The 19324-nt window shown below is 38.9% G+C and overlaps 1 protein-coding gene across 1 annotated transcript; it reads right to left on the bottom strand.

Moving 5' to 3' along the window:
• Nucleotides 1-5453: 5453 nt before the first annotated feature.
• On the bottom strand, nt 5454-19180 carry grinaa (glutamate receptor, ionotropic, N-methyl D-aspartate-associated protein 1a (glutamate binding)). The gene is made up of 7 exons (XM_061742478.1): nt 19051-19180; nt 12106-12434; nt 10980-11098; nt 10639-10839; nt 8244-8372; nt 7819-7962; nt 5454-7219 (listed from the first exon to the last, which is right to left on the bottom strand). The coding sequence occupies exons 2-7, from the start codon at nt 12401-12403 to the stop codon at nt 7070-7072; spliced, it is 1041 nt and encodes a 346-aa protein (XP_061598462.1). The 5' UTR covers nt 12404-12434; nt 19051-19180; the 3' UTR covers nt 5454-7069.
• Nucleotides 19181-19324: the final 144 nt, after the last annotated feature.

Here is a 19324-nt window from a genome sequence, read left to right as displayed (position 1 = left end):
TGAGAGCGAGAGTTAAGCAATCCTCTGATTTAATTTATAATATCCAAGGATATACACACATTAATCATTCACAGACGGACGTCGGGAGGATTTACAAAAGTAAACCATGCGCATGCCTTGGGCGTCACCACGAAAACGGAAACAACACGACGGTATTTCACTGGCTTTCAGTTTTGAGCGTATGTTTGTTTTATTTTATAAAAAAAATAATCTAAAGGCTCGAATTCAGCTTGGAAATGTAACTGTATAAGAGTAACAATAGTATCTAAGGTTGAAAAGGCGTTTGATTAATTTAAAATTAATTCATTCTCTTCCTACGAGATGCATGCACACAATAAATAAACTACCGCGGTTAAAAATATATACGTAACGTGGAATAATAAACCCATTTGATACTTCTGAAATGTTTGAATGATAGAATAGTAAATACAGGACTGTCTCAGAAAATTAGAATATTGTGATAAAGTTCTTTATTTTCTGTAATGCAATTAAGAAAACAAAAATGTCATACATTCTGGATTCATTACAAATCAACTGAAATATTGCAAGCCTTTTATTATTGTAATATTGCTGATTATGGCTTACAGTTTAAGATTAAGATTTCCAGAATATTTTAATTTTTTGAGATAGGATATTTGAGTTTTCTTAAGCTGTAAGCCATGATCAGCAATATTAAAATAATAAAAGGCTTGCAATATTTCAGTTGATTTGTAATTAATCCAGAATGTATGACATTTTTGCATTACAGAAAATAAAGGACTTTATCACAATATTCTAATTTTCTGAGACAGTCCTGTGCACATTCAGTCAACTTCGCAAACTTGACCCAAAGATGTCACTGTTGAGTCTGAACAGGCTCACATGTAGGATCAATATAAATCATGTCTCAAACGTGGATAATACTACTACTACTACTACAGTAATAGAATACTTTATTGTCTGTCCCAATGGTGACAGAAATTCCTCACAAACACATTCACACTCACAAAGGGCTCACAAACACATTCACACATTCCCATCAAGACACATTACAATAGAAAGTACATAAAAAATAAAGAAGAAGAAAAAAAACAGTAAATAAGTTAGAGCAGACATGACTAGTGCCTGTTAAAAGTGCAATGATCTATTTGATAGTGTTCAGAATGATTGTGGCAGATGGAATGAATGATTTTTTGTAAATGTTTTTCTAGGCCAGTGGAATATACCTTCTGCCTGACGACAGTAGTTGAAATGAGTGGTGGAGAGGATGAGAGGGGTCTTCTGTGATCAGAGTGGCCTTCCTGATCTACTACTACTACTACTACTACTACTACTACTTCTATTGCTATTACTAGTACTACTACTACTACTACTTCTATTACTACTACTACTGCTACTAATACTATTACTACTGCTGCTACTGCTACTACTATTACTACCACTACTACTACTTCTATTACTACTACTACTGCTACTAATACTATTACTACTACTACTGCTGCTACTGCTACTACTATTACTACTACTACTACTACTTCTATTATTATTACTAGTACTACCACTACTACTACTTCTATTACTACTACTACTACTACTGCTACTAATACTATTACTACTACTAATACTATTACTACTACTACTGCTGCTACTGCTACTACTATTACTACTACTACTACTACTGCTGCTACTACTTCTATTACTACTACTTCTGCTGCTGCTACTACTACTACTACTATTAGTGCTGCTACTACAACTACTATAACTACTTCTACTACTACTACTACTGCTACTACTACTACCACTACTACTACTTCTATTACTATTACTATTACTAGTACTACTACTTCCATTATTACTACTACTACTACTACTGCTACTGCTACTACTATTACTACTACTACTACTACTACTACTGCTGCTACTACTTCTATTACTACTACTACTACTACTACCACTACTTCTATTACTACTACTACTACTGCTACTACTACTGCTACTACTACTTCTATAACTACTACTGCTACTACTACTACTTCTACTACTACTACTTCTATTACTACTACTATTACTACTGCTACTACTACTATTATTACTACTGCTACTACTACTTCTATTACTAGTACTACTACTACTGGTCTATCCTCAGTCCTCATACTACTGGACCTGTCTGCTGCCTTCAACACGGTTACAACCACATCCTCCTCTCCTCACTGTCAACGCTTGGCATTTCAGGATCTGTCCTCTTGTGGTTCATTTCTCACCTCGCAGGAAGATCTTTCAGAGTATCATGGCAAGGACGAGTGTCCAGATCGCATGAGCTGGCAACAGGGGTGCCACAGGGATAGGTGCTTGGCCCTCTTCTATTTTCACTATACACCACTTAGGTGAAATCATCACCTCTCATGGCTTCTCCTACCACTGCTATGCCGATGACACCCAGCTCTTCCTTTCCTTCCCACCTGGTGACACGGCCGTCACGATGCAAATATCGGCCTGTCTTTCTGATATCTCAGCATGGATGAAGGACCGTCACCTTCAGCTAAATCTGTCCAAGACTGAGCTCATTGTCTGTCCAGCCAGTCCTTCCTTACCTCCTCAGATAATCGTGCAGCTGGATTCCACCACACTTGTGCCCACATCTTCTGCCAGGAATCTTGGTGTCATATTATACAGCCAGCTGACCTTTAAGGAGCATGTTGCCTCGGTTTCCTCGGTTTCGCTCTTTACAACATCAGGAAAATCAGGACCTTCCTGACAGGAAGTAACAAGTCTGTATCTACTTTTAAGAGCAAGCTAAAGACAGCTCTTTAAGGAGCACTTCTGCATTTAGTAAGATGCATGCACTTACGGCAAGACGGTGTCTTCTTAGACGTAGCTTTCTTATTTATCAAAAAAACACAAAAAAAAAACATATATATTCTAACACTGGCGTGACAGCACCTGTGTCCTCAGTAGTCTGACCAGCACTGATCCAGCTGTACCCTGCTGTGATTTTGTGCTTGTGTTGTTCTCTCAGATTTAAGTTGCTTTGGATAAAAGCGTCTGCTAAATGACAATAGTATAGTACTTCTACTACTACTACTACTACTACTACTACTACTAATAATAATAATAATAATAATAATAATAATAATAATAATAATAATAATAATAATAATAATAATAATAATACCTTGTTGCATTCTTCTCAGTTCGTTCATCAGCTGTTCCATGCTGGGTTGCTGCAGTTCTCCATCTGACAGTGTAAATAAAATAAACTTAAAAGGTTTGAAGTTGTGCTTTACTTATTCATTTAGTCAGCAACTGCGTTTAGCTCGAGAAGTAGGAATAAAACCCGTGTGAATGATCCGACCCCAGTCTGTGTGAGTGTTTGTTTATGGTTTACTGAGGAAGGTTATGTTTGGTCGTCTTACAGCCGCGATCCAAGCGAGCCGACGACTCTTTTACTCTGTTATCTCAGATACTTCGCCTCCGTGGTTTTGCCTCCGAGCAGGAAAGCGGTGAAAAGTTAAACCATTAGCGATCTTTTCCCCACGTTTCTTATGGGTGGAGCTGTAGCACCGCACAACACAGCAACGGGTTACCATGGTTTACAGAATATCGGAAAGTAACGATTACAAGTAAGACAAAACGAAGAGGGAGCTCGTCTGTACACAGTGCGCAGTGATCCGAAGAGCAGCTAAGTTAGCTTCCAACATGGCGGCTCCGCCAAGTAATGACGTCAAGACGACCAAGCCTTATTGGGTTACCTTCTTTAAGTTTTGTTTCCTCAATGTGTTATTTAGACACAAGGAAATACTAATTAGATGAAAAGTCCCTTTTTTAAATGCTCTTCCTTAATCTGAGATCAGGCAGGTGCTTGTTAGCTATATTATGTTTACCGTCACATTGAGTTAAAACCATAGACATATATACGTAGACGCCCCATCGAGCTGCTGCGATACGTCAACGCCGCCGCCATATTGGATGGCAAGACTGCGCTGTAAACTAATACAAGTAAATGGACTTACTCTCATAAAGTGCCTTTCTACAAAGAAATTTACATTTTACGTCTCTTTTATTCATTCACACACACACTAAAACAGTAAGGCACCAAATATAATATATTTAATTTTCTCAGATGGCAAAAATAAGAACTTTATTGATCCCACATAGGAGTAATTAATGTTATATCAGCTATAGAGAACAAGGTAGTTGAAGGGTTTTATGCCGTCCACTGTATATCCCCCTTCACAAAAATAAGAAAAATATTTTCTCATCAACAAAACATATTTTAAAATTTTCAAGTAACAAAATAACATATTTGAACCATTTTTCAGACAATAAAATCTGAAAAATGGTTCAAATATGTTATTTTGTTAAATTAAAAAAATAAAATATATTTATGTAAAATATGCTTTGTTGATGAGAAAATATGTTTCTCTATTTTTCTTATTTTTGTGAGGGGGGATATATATTGTTTTTCGGCACTACCTTGTTCTCTATAGCTGATATAACATGAATTACTCCTATGTGAGATCAATAAAGTTCTTATTTTTACCATCTGAGAAAATTAAATATATTATATTTGGTGCCTAACTGTTTCCCAAGTATATTAGTGCGTGTGTGAATAAATAAATGAGACGTAAAACGTAAATTTCTTATGAAAATAAGTCCATTTACTTGTATTAGTTTACAGCGCAGTCTTGCCACATCCAATATGGCGGCGACGTTGACGTATCGCAGCAGCTCGATGGGGCGGATACGTTTATATGTCAATGGTTAAAACGGCCTCACTTTGAATAAAAGTTGACTCAAACTTGCTCAAATAATTTCAAGCGTATTTCAAAATATCTAATTTTAACTGCCTTGGTATGCCATTACATCTAAACAACAAACCTGCTTTAAATACAACCAACGGTTTCATATAACGGTCTCATCAAGCTAACGCGATGACTTGGGGAAATAACTGAGGGGCGCTTACTTATTGTCCTGAAATATACTCAACATTTAGGACTAACTTTTTAAGTACAAATGCAAAATAATGTCTTGTATTTTTTAAATTAACGTGGCCTCACCTGCCCGTTTGTTCATGTTTAAATCCAGTTAGGTTGTAAAGACGAGCCTCAGTCGGACCGGGATAGTTTGCGCGCGCAGTCAAAAGCAGTCTCTTCTCACTAACGTCCTCACCTCCTTATGTTCATTTTGTTTCTTACAGACTGGACTTTTAGTCTTTGGACAATTTTGTCTTATTTCATTATTGTGTCACTTGTGTTATGTCTACAAAAAACACCATATTTAGGTTTAATTTATGATTTAACTGAAGCCACAGGACCCCTTTACTCAAGTTTATACTTGGTGCCATGTGCACTTACTGTCAACTAAATATCCTGCCAAAATTCAACTGTCCTTTCACTTTATGGGAACCCAAGATCTTACATTTCCTTTATCAGTATGATAATAATTAATGGGGAATAAACACAGAGTTCGACACGTTTACATTTCATCACTTTTAATCAAAAGCAAACAGCTGTGTGGAGGAACTGAGTTCAAATTCAACTTCAACGTGATGCAAATGTACAATGCAAACGAACCTATAAAGCCCGAACTCCACCTATACATAACAAACCACTGGGGTGATCTATGTACACTTGCACATTAGTTAGATACAAACACTATATTTAAAGAAAAACAGTCTAACATGTCTGCCAAATATCATTGTGTCCTTAAAACAAGAACAGCTGTATTGTGTGCATTATCAGCACATGCCAATGAGGACAGGGTCATGCAAGAGGTGTAAATAATAATACAAAAGTAATTACAGAGTAAAAATAGTCATGTTAATTTATTACACCATTCAACTTTTTTACGTTTTTCAGTGTTTTGACTTAGAGCGCATGTTAGTTTTATTTATTTGTCTCAGATTTCCAAAGTATAAGTTAACAGTGCACTAACAAATTAAATAAATAAATAGTTTCTTTAACCACCTCTGAATCTACTTCAAGCTCAAGTGTATCAGTCACAAGTACCCACAGGTTTGGTGCCCATTTACTTCATATTTTTAAAACTTAAATAATAAAAAATAAAATAAAATCAGTAATAATAGTATAATAATTGTAAGAAGGAAAAATAAATACGCTTTTAACACAATGACTACACAAAAGGGAAGTAAAGACGGTAAAGAAAAAGACTATGGCAAAGTGAAAGATGATCTTGGTAGTAAAAATTGCACAAATAATTTAAGAACAAAACATTCTTCCTTTTGAGAAAAAAATCTTTCCAGATGTTTTTAAATATATTTCCATGTTCATATTTGTCATAACCATCCAATATTTGTTCAAACACCTTTACAAAATTTCTGTATACCACAACATAGCTTACTCAAAAAGCACATTCATATAATCCACTCCAGCATGCCTTTCAGAGGTAGGAAGGGGGGGGGGGGGGGGGGGGGGTACTGGCATCATAAACATTAATACACTTATTTTTTTTACAGCTGCAACAAGCTAGCTTTTTCTTCGGCTAGATCTACACAATTATATCTTCAGTTTTGTTTACATTTTCGCCATGCAGTTAGTTCACACCAGCAGACTGAGAATGAGAGACAAGTCTGGGAAAACAGACAGATTTAAAAGGAGGAGAGTATCTCTAACACTAACCTCTCTTCAGGCAAAGCTGGGTTTGCATCAAAAGCATTATTTCCTCGTTTTAATCTCTGCAACAAGGCCAGACTGAGTGCAAAGCACCCATAGAGTGCCATGTTTGATTTTATATGTGCAGAGCCAAACGGTACTGTGAGTTAGTAGGTGAGTTTTATAGACACAGCCATCTGTGTAAGGAAAATTAGAGCAAGCAGGGTGGTCAAAACTGAAGACATCTGTCATTGATGTCTAGATTAAAAAAAAAAAAAGGTGAATAACTAGTGCCCCTCTACGCTGTATTTTGTGACACACAAATCCATCTCTTCCACACTACCCCCCACTTTTGCATGTGAGTGAGATAAGAGAGGGAACAATGGGAGAAAGTTAAATGAGAAAGAGCATGTTAGTAATATTTCACAATAAAAAGGGAGGCATTCTTTATATGCTGCTGTTCACTTGAAGTAGCAGCTTCATTCACGGGAGCGTGCCACAAGAGCCAGGATGTAGAGGAAGATGTTGATGATGTCAGTATAGAGGTTGAGGGCAGCAAAGATGTACTCCTCTGGACTCAAGGCCAACTTCTTGTTGCCCAAAAGAAGTTGGGTGTCAACAGCCAAAAACTGCACAGGGTAAAAAAAAGGATGGGTCACTTCAAAAGGTTTTTAGATATCCGATTATAAGATGACTAAGGGAAAAAGTACTTACAGCAAGTATAACAAAATAAAATAATAACAAGGTTGGGGAGATATTTGTACTGGATGTCAAAGTCAAGCAAAAATATAACTTCCTGATTGAACTGTTAAATGATTTTATCCTGTATAAAATGATACATTTATATTATTTTAACAACTGTGGTTAAAATGTGTTTGTTACAAAACATGATAGAGCATTCAGAAGAGATGTTGGATGTTTCAAGAAAACATCTGACTAAGTTGAATACACTGCTAATCACTTTATCCCCATACAATGAACAAAAGGCAAGGCAAGTTTATTTCTATAGCACTATTCAACTATAAGGTGATTCAAAGTGCCTTACAAAGACATTAAAACACACAAAAAAAGAACAATTTAAAGTTTAAAACAAACAAAAAAAGGAGTAAAATAAAACAAAACAGAATTTATAGGACTCAAGTCTGAGGGACTCTAACTTAAAAACGGAACTGAATCTGGAGATGCTTAAACTGTTAATGTCAAAAATATACAAGGTCGGTACACTTACGCAGGTGAACAGCAGGGCCCCCAGGGAGGCATAGACAATGTGCAGGATCTTGTGGCGGATGAATATGCAGAGGATGGAGAAGAGCAACAGCACGATCAGGCACACAAAAAGGACGCCCCGGCAGGAAGTGAAGTCATACTTGCTCTGTGGAAAAACAAAAGAAAGAGAAAACACTAAGAAACAAAGTGAAGAAACATGTTGGCAAGTTTGAACGGAAATAAAACTTGTTTTTAGAAGCCAATTAGAGAAAGATAATATATAAGACAGGATATGGTGTGTGTATGAGTGTGTTAGGCTGGACAGTTGGATGGTCCCGGGAGAGCGGCTGAAACTGATTTTCCCTTTCTGGCCTAACACACACTCCCATACACATGTCACGGCTTCTACAACGTCTGAATAATGAAATAGTATTAGTGCATGCTGACCTGCAGGGAGAAGAGGACGACAGTGAAGCAGACCACTGCAGTGATGCCCACGGCGATGATCACAGTCTCTGTGTCGTAGAAGCTGGCAATCATGCCCACCATGTAAGAGAGGCTCAATGTCAGGATAGACTGCAAAACAGAGAGAAGAAAAAATACACATGAAAAAAGTTTTTAATTTAATTGATAAGTCAGCTAATATTTCAATGACAAGGTGCATGTTTCATATTTCTAAGACATGTTTTACTATTCAGAGGCTAAGCATCCACTACATCTGATGGCATCCAGTCACAGCATGTTTTTGACTAACAAGTCAATCAAGTTTAAATCCATGATTTGAAATTTTAATGCTTTTTCTGTAATTTGCTCTGTAATTTTCATTACTTTAGCATTAAAAACTACATAGCATATCACACTGTCTCTGTGCTCCGTGGATGTTCAGCTGTTCCTAAATGCAGTAAAGTCAAATTGACATCGATTGTGCAGCTCACCACACTTTACACTTGTCTTTTCATATGAACTGATACCATTACGTGAGACAACTTAGCTGTCAGAAGTTAATGACTAATTATTAAGAATTAGTATCAGAGGAAAAACTGTCTTTCAGCATTTTTCCTTCTTTGTGAACATATCTGTGTTAAAGGTTGACATGAGAAGGTTCTGTAAACTCTGCGGGAGCAGCTGGTTTTTAAAAACAGTTATTCAAAATTGCAGTTGTATTTATCAGGTTAGCCTCTGATATGCAAATATTTCTTTTTTCATTATGCCTTGTTCAGATAACATTCGGTGGAGTTAAGCCAAACTTTTGAAGAGCAGAATGGAAAGACCCTTGTAAATCAAACATAGCTGGTTAACGTTATTAGTTTTGTCATCACCAGTGGACAATTAGGCCCAATCTCAATACTCCCCCTACTTTTCTTCACTCGCCCTTCTTTTCTTCCCTACCCCCTAAAAAAGAAGGGGGAGATTTTAGGGCACTTGAGATCTAGGGCACTTGGCCCAGGTGCCTGTCCCAATACCCCCACTCCCCCTCGTTTTCATCCCTACCCTGATCAGGAAGCTGAGAGCCGAAAGCTGTTTTAATTTCAGCTGTAGCGCTGTTAATATGGCACTTTATTAAGTTTTAATATTTTTTCAGGCGTAAAAGTAACCTTTAAGATCCCCAACCGGGGCTCAGTTTATCCAAATAACGCCTGTTAAGAAATTTGACTCGACGTTTTTGGAGATGAGAATAGCCGCCGGCCCCGGGGAGCAGCAGCAGCTCACAGCCCGAGAACAGACGTGATCGCCGGGTCAAGCTGCTCCGTCGTCCCGGGAGAGAAACCTGCAGCTCTGTTGAGAATTAAGCTGGCTGAAATAAATCATTTAGGAAGATAAATGTTAGTTTAATAGATGAAATCTAACAGTTGTAGCTACGCCTGTTAAGAAATTGGCTCCGAAAATTTAGAGATTTCTGCCTGCCGGCTCCGGAGCTCATGGGTTCGCGTTAAATCGACGCAGAGCCTACGGTGTAGGGTACGGCGTACGCCGCGCGTTGCCGCGTAACCTACGCCGTAGGCTCTGCGTCGATTTAACGCGGAACCATAAAACAGCTCCGCTATCTTCACTTCAGCTTTATCTGAAAGTGTGTAAATTACCCAGATAACAGCTTTGTGGTTTCTGAAAACTATTATATCAGAAACATCCAAAACAAATCTGACGAGTCACAGGATTATTTCTCTCTATTTCCCACAAAAAAATGCTTGCTCCCTCGGTCACAATCTGAGACGAGTCTGCAAATGATGTTTGCCCTTGGTAGGCGAGTCAAATCGACACAGAGCCTACAGCGTAGGTTACGTAGCCTACGACGTAACCTAACAGCCTTTATTCCAGCGCCATCTTCGCGAACAACGGACAAAAAAGGGATTATGTACATTCACTGAGTGAATATTATGAAAGTAAAATATATATTTCTCGCTAGAAATGTAATCAAAATGCATTTTTTTGCAGAAACTAACTCAAATTGATTTTATTCACAAAAAAAAAAGAAATGTCCGCCATGTTTTTTTTTTGGATTCAGTCTGCAAATGACGACGAAAAGCATTCTGGGAAATTTTTATACCCCCTCGCTCGCGAAGTCAGCATGTATCCCTCGATGTGAAGGGGCTATTTTCAGCCCCTCGCCCTCGTTATGCCCCCTCCCCCTAGGTGAAAAGAGGAATTGGGACACCACTACCTTCACGGGAACGCGCAAAATTTAGGGGTAGTGGTCATTGGTAGTCATTGGTAATTTGGTACCAATCAGAGTGTAAACAGTCACAACTTATGCATGGTTCTCGACATTTTGTGAAATATATTGCAAACAGTACATGAAAATAAACATTAATCATTTAATCTTTTTTTCTGGGTGTGTACTTACCAGAGCAACCAAATTCCAGGGATGCTTGCGGCGAAAGTCACCACAGCAGCTCAGGACGATCAGAGAAACAAAGAAGATCGCATAGGACACATAGTATGTCCATGGATTTTTACGCACAAACAACTTGGCATCATCGACAAAGGTGAAGACGGCAACAAAGGAGAAAGTGACCATCAGCTGCACGGTGAGAACCAGGAAGACCTAGTGGGATTCAATCGGACAGAAGCAATAGTTAAAGATGAAGAATCCTCCTCTGGTAGTTATTGTACTTGTATGAATAACTGTACACAACATGCTGTTGCTCACTCTTCATAATCTGAACTAATCCACTAATTTCTTACTTTTCTGATGAAAGCTTGTCGGATATTCTTGTCCTCAAAGCCGGAGTTAGTGAAATCTTCATTGTCATAGTAAGATGGAGGCCCATCCCCATGGTAACCAGGGCTGCCTGCAGGTGCGCCTGAACAAAAATTGAGATGAAGATGATAATAAAGATGATTATTAAGATTTTAATGAACCGGTTATCAAAACAAATAGAAGACCATGTGTAGCGTGTTAAATACGCCAATGGCAGTATGCATCATTTTAACAATTGGTCAATTATGTAAAATGGGTTCAGGGATACTTGCTGCTTGAATGAAGTGAAAAAATATTTTCAAAAAAACAGTCCAACTAGGACTGAATGGTATATCAATTTTTCAAATGTGCATGTGCATATTGTAAAGTGCATGTGTATATGTGTATATGTATTATTCATAATTTTATTCAATCTTATTTGTTATTTACTGTCTAATTATGTCTTTCCGCTTTAAATGTCAATGTAAAGCACTTTGAATTACCTTGTGTTGAATTGTGCTATATAAATAAACTTGCCTTGCCTATTGTAAGCACTGCTGTTGTCAGCATAATTATGCCAGAATGTGAACATGTCACTCACAGTGCAGCCCTGCTTCCACCGGAACCTCTGCATTTCAATTCAATTCAATTTTATTAATATAGCGTCTATTACAACAGAAGTTATCTAGGCGCTTTCCAGAGACCCAGAACATGACCCCCGAGCAATTGTTACATAAACATAACATAAACAGGGGCAGGTAAAAAACTCCCCTAGGGGGAGAAAAACCTTAAGCCAAACAGAATTTATCAGCAGGAAGGTGAGCTGCACACCGAGGAAGTCTTTTTTATTCTATTTAAATTTTTTCATGTTACCGACTTTGTGGAAACACGATAAACTAACTGGCCAAATTCTGCTGCAGACTTCATGCAGCAGCCTGGCTGTGTCCAAACTCTCTCACAGACCTTTCACGTGCACGTACAACCAGGATCAAAATACAAACAGTCTCAAATTGTTTTAAGCAATTGTTCTAAGTGTTATTTTATATTTTATTACTTATACCTCTTCCTGTTTTCATGTGTGCATTAACAAAAAATAGTCTTAAAAGCCGAAAGGTTGCATTTGAGACTCACTCATGGGGTCACCAGGAAAGCCTGGCTGTGCGGGTCCTTGCTGATACGGCCCCTGAGGGTAGGGCTGCTGTGGGTAGGGCATCTGTGGGTATGGCATCTGCGGGTAGGGGCCGGGGGCAAATCCTGGACTTGTCTGGGGGAAGCCGGGCTGTCCGTACCCACCAGGGTAAGGCCCTCCTGGAGCTTGGTTGTAGTTGGGAGGGGGCACACCAAAGCCTTGTTGTGGGGGTCCATAAACATCATTATGCAGCGGGTTGCTCTCACCCATTATGGGGTATCCACTTTTCTCCTGGGACATGGTGCGGTGTAATGATCACTGCTGCAACAATCTAAAACACGAAGCACAATTGTACTGTGAATACATTGTTTAAACATCAGTTTTTAGCACATAAGTATAAATTAGTTTAATAATTAATTTCCCTTTCTGTATTAATAAAGTATTTTTGAACTGAACTGAATTAAGCCATTTTCACATAGAGGGCGCACAGCGGCAGCCGCCGCCGGCTTTCCCATTCATTGTGTATGTGCTGCCTCCGCGCAAGGGCGCAAGGTCTGCGGCGCGCAACAGGGCGCACGCCGCTGAGTTTGCGCGTCTGCAAAGGGTGCAATGGACGCACGCCGCCGGGTTGCCGCGGCGGCAGAGCGCGCAACAGGCGCACACCGCTGAGCTACCGCCGGGTTACTGCACAAGACGCCCCAAGCTGCTGCTGCGAATTGAAAATGTTTTAATTTCACCGTGACTGTGACGGCATCTCGCCGGTGTCCAATAGGAGAGAAGGTGCTGGAGGGAGAAAAGAAAAGTTGCAGCTTGTAGATCAGAGACGATCAAGATGGAAGAAAGAATGATCTTGGCTGTGAGTCTGTGTGAGGAGCTGTGGGATGAGACTGCAGGCCTATCGGGGCATCAATAAAAAGGGACAAAAGTGGAGAGAAATCTCCCAGAATTTGGACATACCTGGTGTGATTAAAAGTGGTAGAAATGTGATATTCTTTTGCTCTTTTAACAATAAAATGTTAATTTAAAATAAAATATAGCATTTCCATGCCTCATATCAGGATCAATTGAATCATTTATCAATATATGGTTATGAAACTTTTTTTCGGTCGCCAAGCAACTTCCAACAAATATGTACGCCAGGGGTCTCCAACTCCGGTCCTGGAGAGCACCTATCCAGCATGTTTTAGGTGTCTCCCTGCATGAACACACCTGATTCTAATTAACAGTCGTCACCAGCTTGTCATCCAGGGCTGCACAATTCTGTTAATGACACAGTCACTTGTATCATGGTGCAATGAAGCAGGGAAACATCTAAAACCTGCAGGGACACCGGCCCTCGAGGACCAGGGTTGGTGACCCCTGTTCTAAATCAATGGTCGTCATTAACTTGTCATCAAGGTCTGGACAGTTCTGTGGCTGACACAGCTCCTTGTATCATGGTGTGCTGAAGCAGGGAAAGATCTAAAACATGCTGGATAGTGCTCTCCAGGACCGGAGTTGGAGACCCATGCGCGCATGCACGCATGTGCGCCCTGCTCTGCCCCGACTCTGTGCCGAGTCTGCGCCGACTCTGCGCCACCCCGGCGGTGTTGCCGCGTTCTATGTGAAAATGGCTTTAAACAAGTAGGGAAATCTTGCACAGAAGCCATTGGTTCAATTTCAATGCAAGTATTACTTTTTCACCTTCCCAGAAGGAGGCAGACGCACAGCAATGACAGTGCAGGATCTAAGCCAAACTGGCAAGGGCACAAGTGCCCCATCTACTCGATTAAAAGATGACAGGAAATCAAACACGCCAGGAACAAAGAAAGCAGATTGAAAGAGATACAACATCTTGTCTGTTTGACAAATACAGAATACCCCCACACAATCAAGACATCATCCTTTAATATGTCTGTTAAATGCTGAACTTAGCTAAAATATGCAGGTTACAATTTAAACTATTTATGTGATGATGTAAAAAGAGAGACGATTACGATTACTCCATCACATGCAACCATCCCTGATCAAGGAAAATTCATTTAGCTGCTCTTATGAGGCCTTATTTTATTTTTTAAAATGTAACTGTTATTTACCCAGGCAAGCAATTTAAGAACAAATTCTTATTTACAAATGCAGCCTTTTTCTCCACTTGACACGTCTAAGCGAGGGACAGAGAATGTTGTCTCATGCTGAGACAGTATTGCAAAACATGTAAGAAACTACTTCAACTTAAAAAGTGATAGTGTCAGTGTTAACAAAGAGCTTTCCTGCTAAAAATGATCTGCATAATCTTTTTTCCCCCCCACACTTTTAAGTGTCATAGAAATGGATGGCAAAGGTATGTATTGTAAATGTACTCCGAACTAAGGCTGCTAAGGCTGCATAATTTCAGGAAAAAGTGACACAAGTTATGACATTGTTGGAAGTTTGGATAACAAGACTTGCGATATATAAACAGCAAAAACTTTAGTGTTTGATGTCAATGTTGTTCTGCTTTGCAACTGAACCCCTTATCCAACAGTGAAAATTATATGCATACTAAGAAAGCTTTAGTGTTATTTAGTCCAAGCAACACTGTTTTCTCTTAATTTTTTTAACAAAATTGCCCCCTTCAACAATACTCTTCATCTAAATTAGCACATAAGTTCACAGCTCGGGCAGTGAGGTTCCATCAGCTTGGTCAGATACATTCATATTTGGAAAGTGACTGCATGACACTTGGAAATCAATAGCCTGCCATTAATTGCATTTAAAACATTTTTTTTTACAATAAAAATATGTGCATGCTAAAACTGTGATGGGGACACATTTTTGATATATTGTACAGCCCTACTATGAACCTTTTCAAATCAGAACCAGGACATACCAGGAGAAGGAGAGACTTTTGTGTTCTTCTTTGAGCCAAATCAACATGAGCACTACAGGCTATTCAACATTTCAATAAATAAATAACCAAACACTTTATTCCTCAAAGGAATCGAACCAGGACCAGGACTGACACTTTTTCAGACGTATGCAGCCTGAAACGGCTGTACAGGGTTATGTAAAGTTTTTTAAGCAGGTGGCTGCTTTCAAACAATATCAAGGTTTTAGAACACAATTTTAAAATATAGATTGTATCTTAGTGGTATTAACAAAGCATTCGTGTGCAAATTGCTGCACACATGAAAACTGAAATTTCTCTGTTAGAGAGGTAAATTTACATGCTTCCAAATGTTTTCTGTGGGTTTCATAACAAGCCAGCAGGAAATTTCTGATCAGGACAGCAGCCAAAAGCTGTTGAGCCAAATGCTGACTTCAAAAGAAAAGCTATACAGGGAAGAGGGCTGGCTTTACGCTGGCGCATAGGCCTGTCTTTATTCAATACGTGTAATGCAGCTGTGTGCGCACTGTATACTGATGCGAAAAAAAAAGTCTATCGCATACCATTAACTTAATTAAAGAAAGTGTTAAGAAATATATTTTAACGGATAAGATCTATAAATTGATGAATAAGCAAATAAAGTTAAATTGATGAATAAGCAAATAAAGTTAGGCATTTCATTCTCCCACAGTGAGGATTATGCAACCATGCTCCATTTTGCTTGACAAACACATCCTTACTCCAGTGTGTACCCTCATGATCCCCGTCTGTGCATCACTAGGGCAGTGCAGTCAGACACTGCAGAGAAACATGTGGGCAGTGCTTCGTGCCGACATCCTCCATTAAGATCATAACAGATTACGATGATTATCAAATGAGTCAAATCCCTTCCTGGACCAGTGGGCAATGTCTAAGTTCGGTGACATACAATACACAGACAAGCCCAGTTACAACGGTTTTCTTGGAGAGTCCATCAAACATTCAATTTCACTTTTATTAAAGCACTTGATCTGTACTCAGAATTGTTTTAGTAAAGATTACGTTTTCTGTGTAGACCAGCTACGAACAGCTCCATAGTCCTATCATGATTTTCTTCGGTTATGCCACAAAATAGGATGAGGATATCAGACAACCGACTCCATGCTCAACCCAAATAATCCTTAAGTAATAATGTGACACACAAGGCATGTGATCTCCACACTGTACAATGACCGTGGAATTGATTTAGCAGTACATTTCTACATTGTATAACTTCCATTAGAATGTGGTTTCAAAATTATCAGAAAAATAATGATGTACACATAAAAACAGAATTTCACATGCATTTTTGTCCTTTATGTCCATTTCTATAATTCAATTTTTGTTATTCCCACCACTCACAGGGGTTTTCAAATCTTAACGTTTAGGGCTAGTTTCACCTTTATGCTAGATTTCACTTTTGACCAACTTCAGTAATTAATTTGGTATAGCTTTTGATTAATAAATTCCTTTATAAAATTATATTAAGTATGATTTTACATAAATTTAATAGAATATAGAAGCTTAAAAATCAGGTTTCAGGGAAGTGCCTTCACGTGGTTTGTGTTTTTAATGCTCAATTGATTTGTACTGGTCTGTTCATAGCTTTTAAATCCAAGTAAAATGGATTTTCCTCCATAATCCAGAGTAAAACAACACATTCCAGAGAATGGGACATGATGACATAATGGCAATGACAAACCTACCTACTCAGCTGGTGTTCTGACAATCAGACACTTTACATGGCTCCAAATAAGGACAACCACATTCCTGTCTACAAGAAGCACTGAACAGAAATACAGTCAATACATTTTTTTTTTGAGTCATTTTAAGACAAGGTTATTATTGCTTAACAAGTATTACGTAGGACATTTTAAATCCTCTTAGGAGATGCCCCAATGCTATAGATAAAAACAGTGCTACTATCCCCAGCCTCAGCTAACAGCCATTGCTAGGTGAATTAAGTTACAGTGAGGGATTCACTGGACTAGTCACACAGTCAGAGAGCCAAGGTAATACAATAACCCCAGCACAATACGTTGATAATCCTGTCCATGTACACAACATGCTATGTGCATGCCAGATCAGAAACAACGCGGTGTCAACATGAGTGCAGCCACACAAAGCAGTGGGGCCAATATGGAAGTCAGCAAGTTACAGAATGTGGTTTTAAAGAACTTTTTTTTTTAAAACATCCCGCTTATTTTACAGATTTAAGTTTTTAATAATAAAAGTAAAATACAACTACAATCAACATGAAGAACTTCTTTGTTAAATAAAAACCAAATGACCACACGATGACTGTCACGCTGCTCTGTGTAGTTAGTTTTGCACCCTGTGGAGTGAAAAAAGCTTTATGTACTAATTTCTCTCTGGCATGCACCAAACAGAAAGCAGAAGAAAACAAAAAAAAAAAAAAAAAAAACATTTGCAACAAATTCCTAAAACTAGTATGTGTGATACTAACATGTTGTGTCAGTTTATAGAGCAATATGTTTGCTCACTTGGCAGATAAATGTTTCTACAGTTCAGAGCACCAAGGCAGCAGTAAGGGAGGAACTGTCTTCGTGAAGCACAGTCAGCAGCAGTCCTGACTGTCAAACCTGCAGACACCTGACTTTTGTCAGATGGCTGCCCTGAATGAACACACAGCTAACAACATAGACTAAAATAAACAAAACAATCAAAAAAACAACCACAGATGTATCAAAAATAGTTGAAGTACATAAAGTCAATATCTTTTGTTGGAAAACTCATCATAAATATTCAACATGTTTCTTCTCAAAGCTCAACCTGTGCAAAAACTCTTAACAAAAAGTATTTTGTGGCGAGAAAGCAAAGGTGTAATATGTTTGACCATAATGGAAAGTACAACACTTGGTAAAAACAAACATGGCATACCATCATTTGGGCTTGTTTTGCAGCATCCTGACAAAAAAGCAACTCCTCCATATAATGAAAGTTATCTAATGTCACCTAAAGTTTTGGATGAAATTGTTCTGTAGAACTGGACATGATTCTACCATCAGACCACCAAGCTAAGTTAGTCAATCAATCAATCAATCAAAAACCTTATTAAGGACACATATAGTTAACTGTCAGAAAAAGAAGGCTAGGCCATTAGTATGTTATTCATCTAGATTCTAGAGATAGTCAACTGACAAGACCTAGGTAATGATTCTTAACCAGTAGGGCATTTAAAATCAAATATCAGTAAAATAAATGATCATGAGACTTACTTTAATGTAGCCCATTCCTTCTATGTAGGAGTCTGCAACATCCCATACTCCAGACTCCAATCTTTATTGTATTAAAGAAACTTCTATATGAGTTTGATCTCTTAGGCTACATAATTATTATAATTTATAACTGAAAAGCAACACAGGTTGAAAAAAAAAAAAGTGATGACATTTAAGGTGACTCCTACATCACAGGGGGGAGTCCAGTAAAACAGCAAAGTGGGCCAAAACAACCCTGGAACACAGCCTGATTTATGGTTCCGCGTTACACCAACGCAGAGCCTACGGCGTACGGTGTGCGTCGCCGCGTACCCTACGCCGTAGGCTACGGCGTAGGCTCTGCTTCGATTTAACGCAGAACCATAATTCAGGCTGGAGTCTCACCAGTGCACATAAATGCGATACTGTGATCATCCGTGGAGATAACTCATGAATCCGGCTGCCGGGGTTACCAGAGGCCGACGGGCGGAATGTGGACGGACGGCGGGGAGAGGAGCGAAACGACACAGCTCGCCATATTGAATCATCGCCGCTTAGTTTATTTATTTATTTATTTATTTTTAGGAGAGTGACCACACGCTGCCTCCCCCCCAGGTTTAAACTGCTGCGATAACAGCTGGCTTTAAACACCGCCATTACTCGTGCTACTGCGTATTTAGTCTCTGTTTTAATGTCGTGTTATTACTTTTCGAAGGTGCAACTACATAAAACCGTTGCTGAGAGACGGGGGGCTAACAATTCAATAAAAAGCACCTGCTTGTCGCATAAAAGAAAACACAATAATGCATAAAAACAAACAAAAAAAACATGCCAAATACAAATTAGAAAAAACATATCCAGCTTACCTGTAATTTGGAGTATTTTTGAGGGAGAAATAGCTGTTATTGTATTCCGCCGGATCCCTGGACTGCGACTGAGCGACTGGAGCGGGGCGAGGGCCGGTGGTCACGTGATTGGCCAGGGCCGAGCACGGTGGTCACGTGACCGGGGGGAATCTCCAGTCGTCACCGCGTAGGAAACGTCATCATTTCAATTCATCAGCAGTCATAATGATGACATGGAGTTTTTCCAAAAACACAGTTTGGTCATGAGACAGATAATTGTAGAGGGGCAGATTCT

This window comes from Cololabis saira, chromosome 15 (genome assembly GCF_033807715.1).
Source record: "Cololabis saira isolate AMF1-May2022 chromosome 15, fColSai1.1, whole genome shotgun sequence".
Classification (NCBI taxonomy): domain Eukaryota; kingdom Metazoa; phylum Chordata; class Actinopteri; order Beloniformes; family Belonidae; genus Cololabis; species Cololabis saira.
Note: the sequence above shows the minus strand (reverse complement) of the source record. Positions and strands in the feature narration are given on the sequence as shown.

Coding starts and splice junctions, on each gene's coding strand:
- grinaa (XM_061742478.1), bottom strand. CDS start 12,403: ATGTCCCAGGAGAAAAGTGGATACCCCATAATGGGTGAGAGCAACCCG. Junction 10,840..10,979: donor GACAAGCTTTCATCAGAAAA/GTAAGAAATTAG, acceptor GAATCCCACTAG/GTCTTCCTGGTTCTCACCGT. Junction 8,373..10,638: donor CCTGGAATTTGGTTGCTCTG/GTAAGTACACAC, acceptor TCTGTTTTGCAG/TCTATCCTGACATTGAGCCT.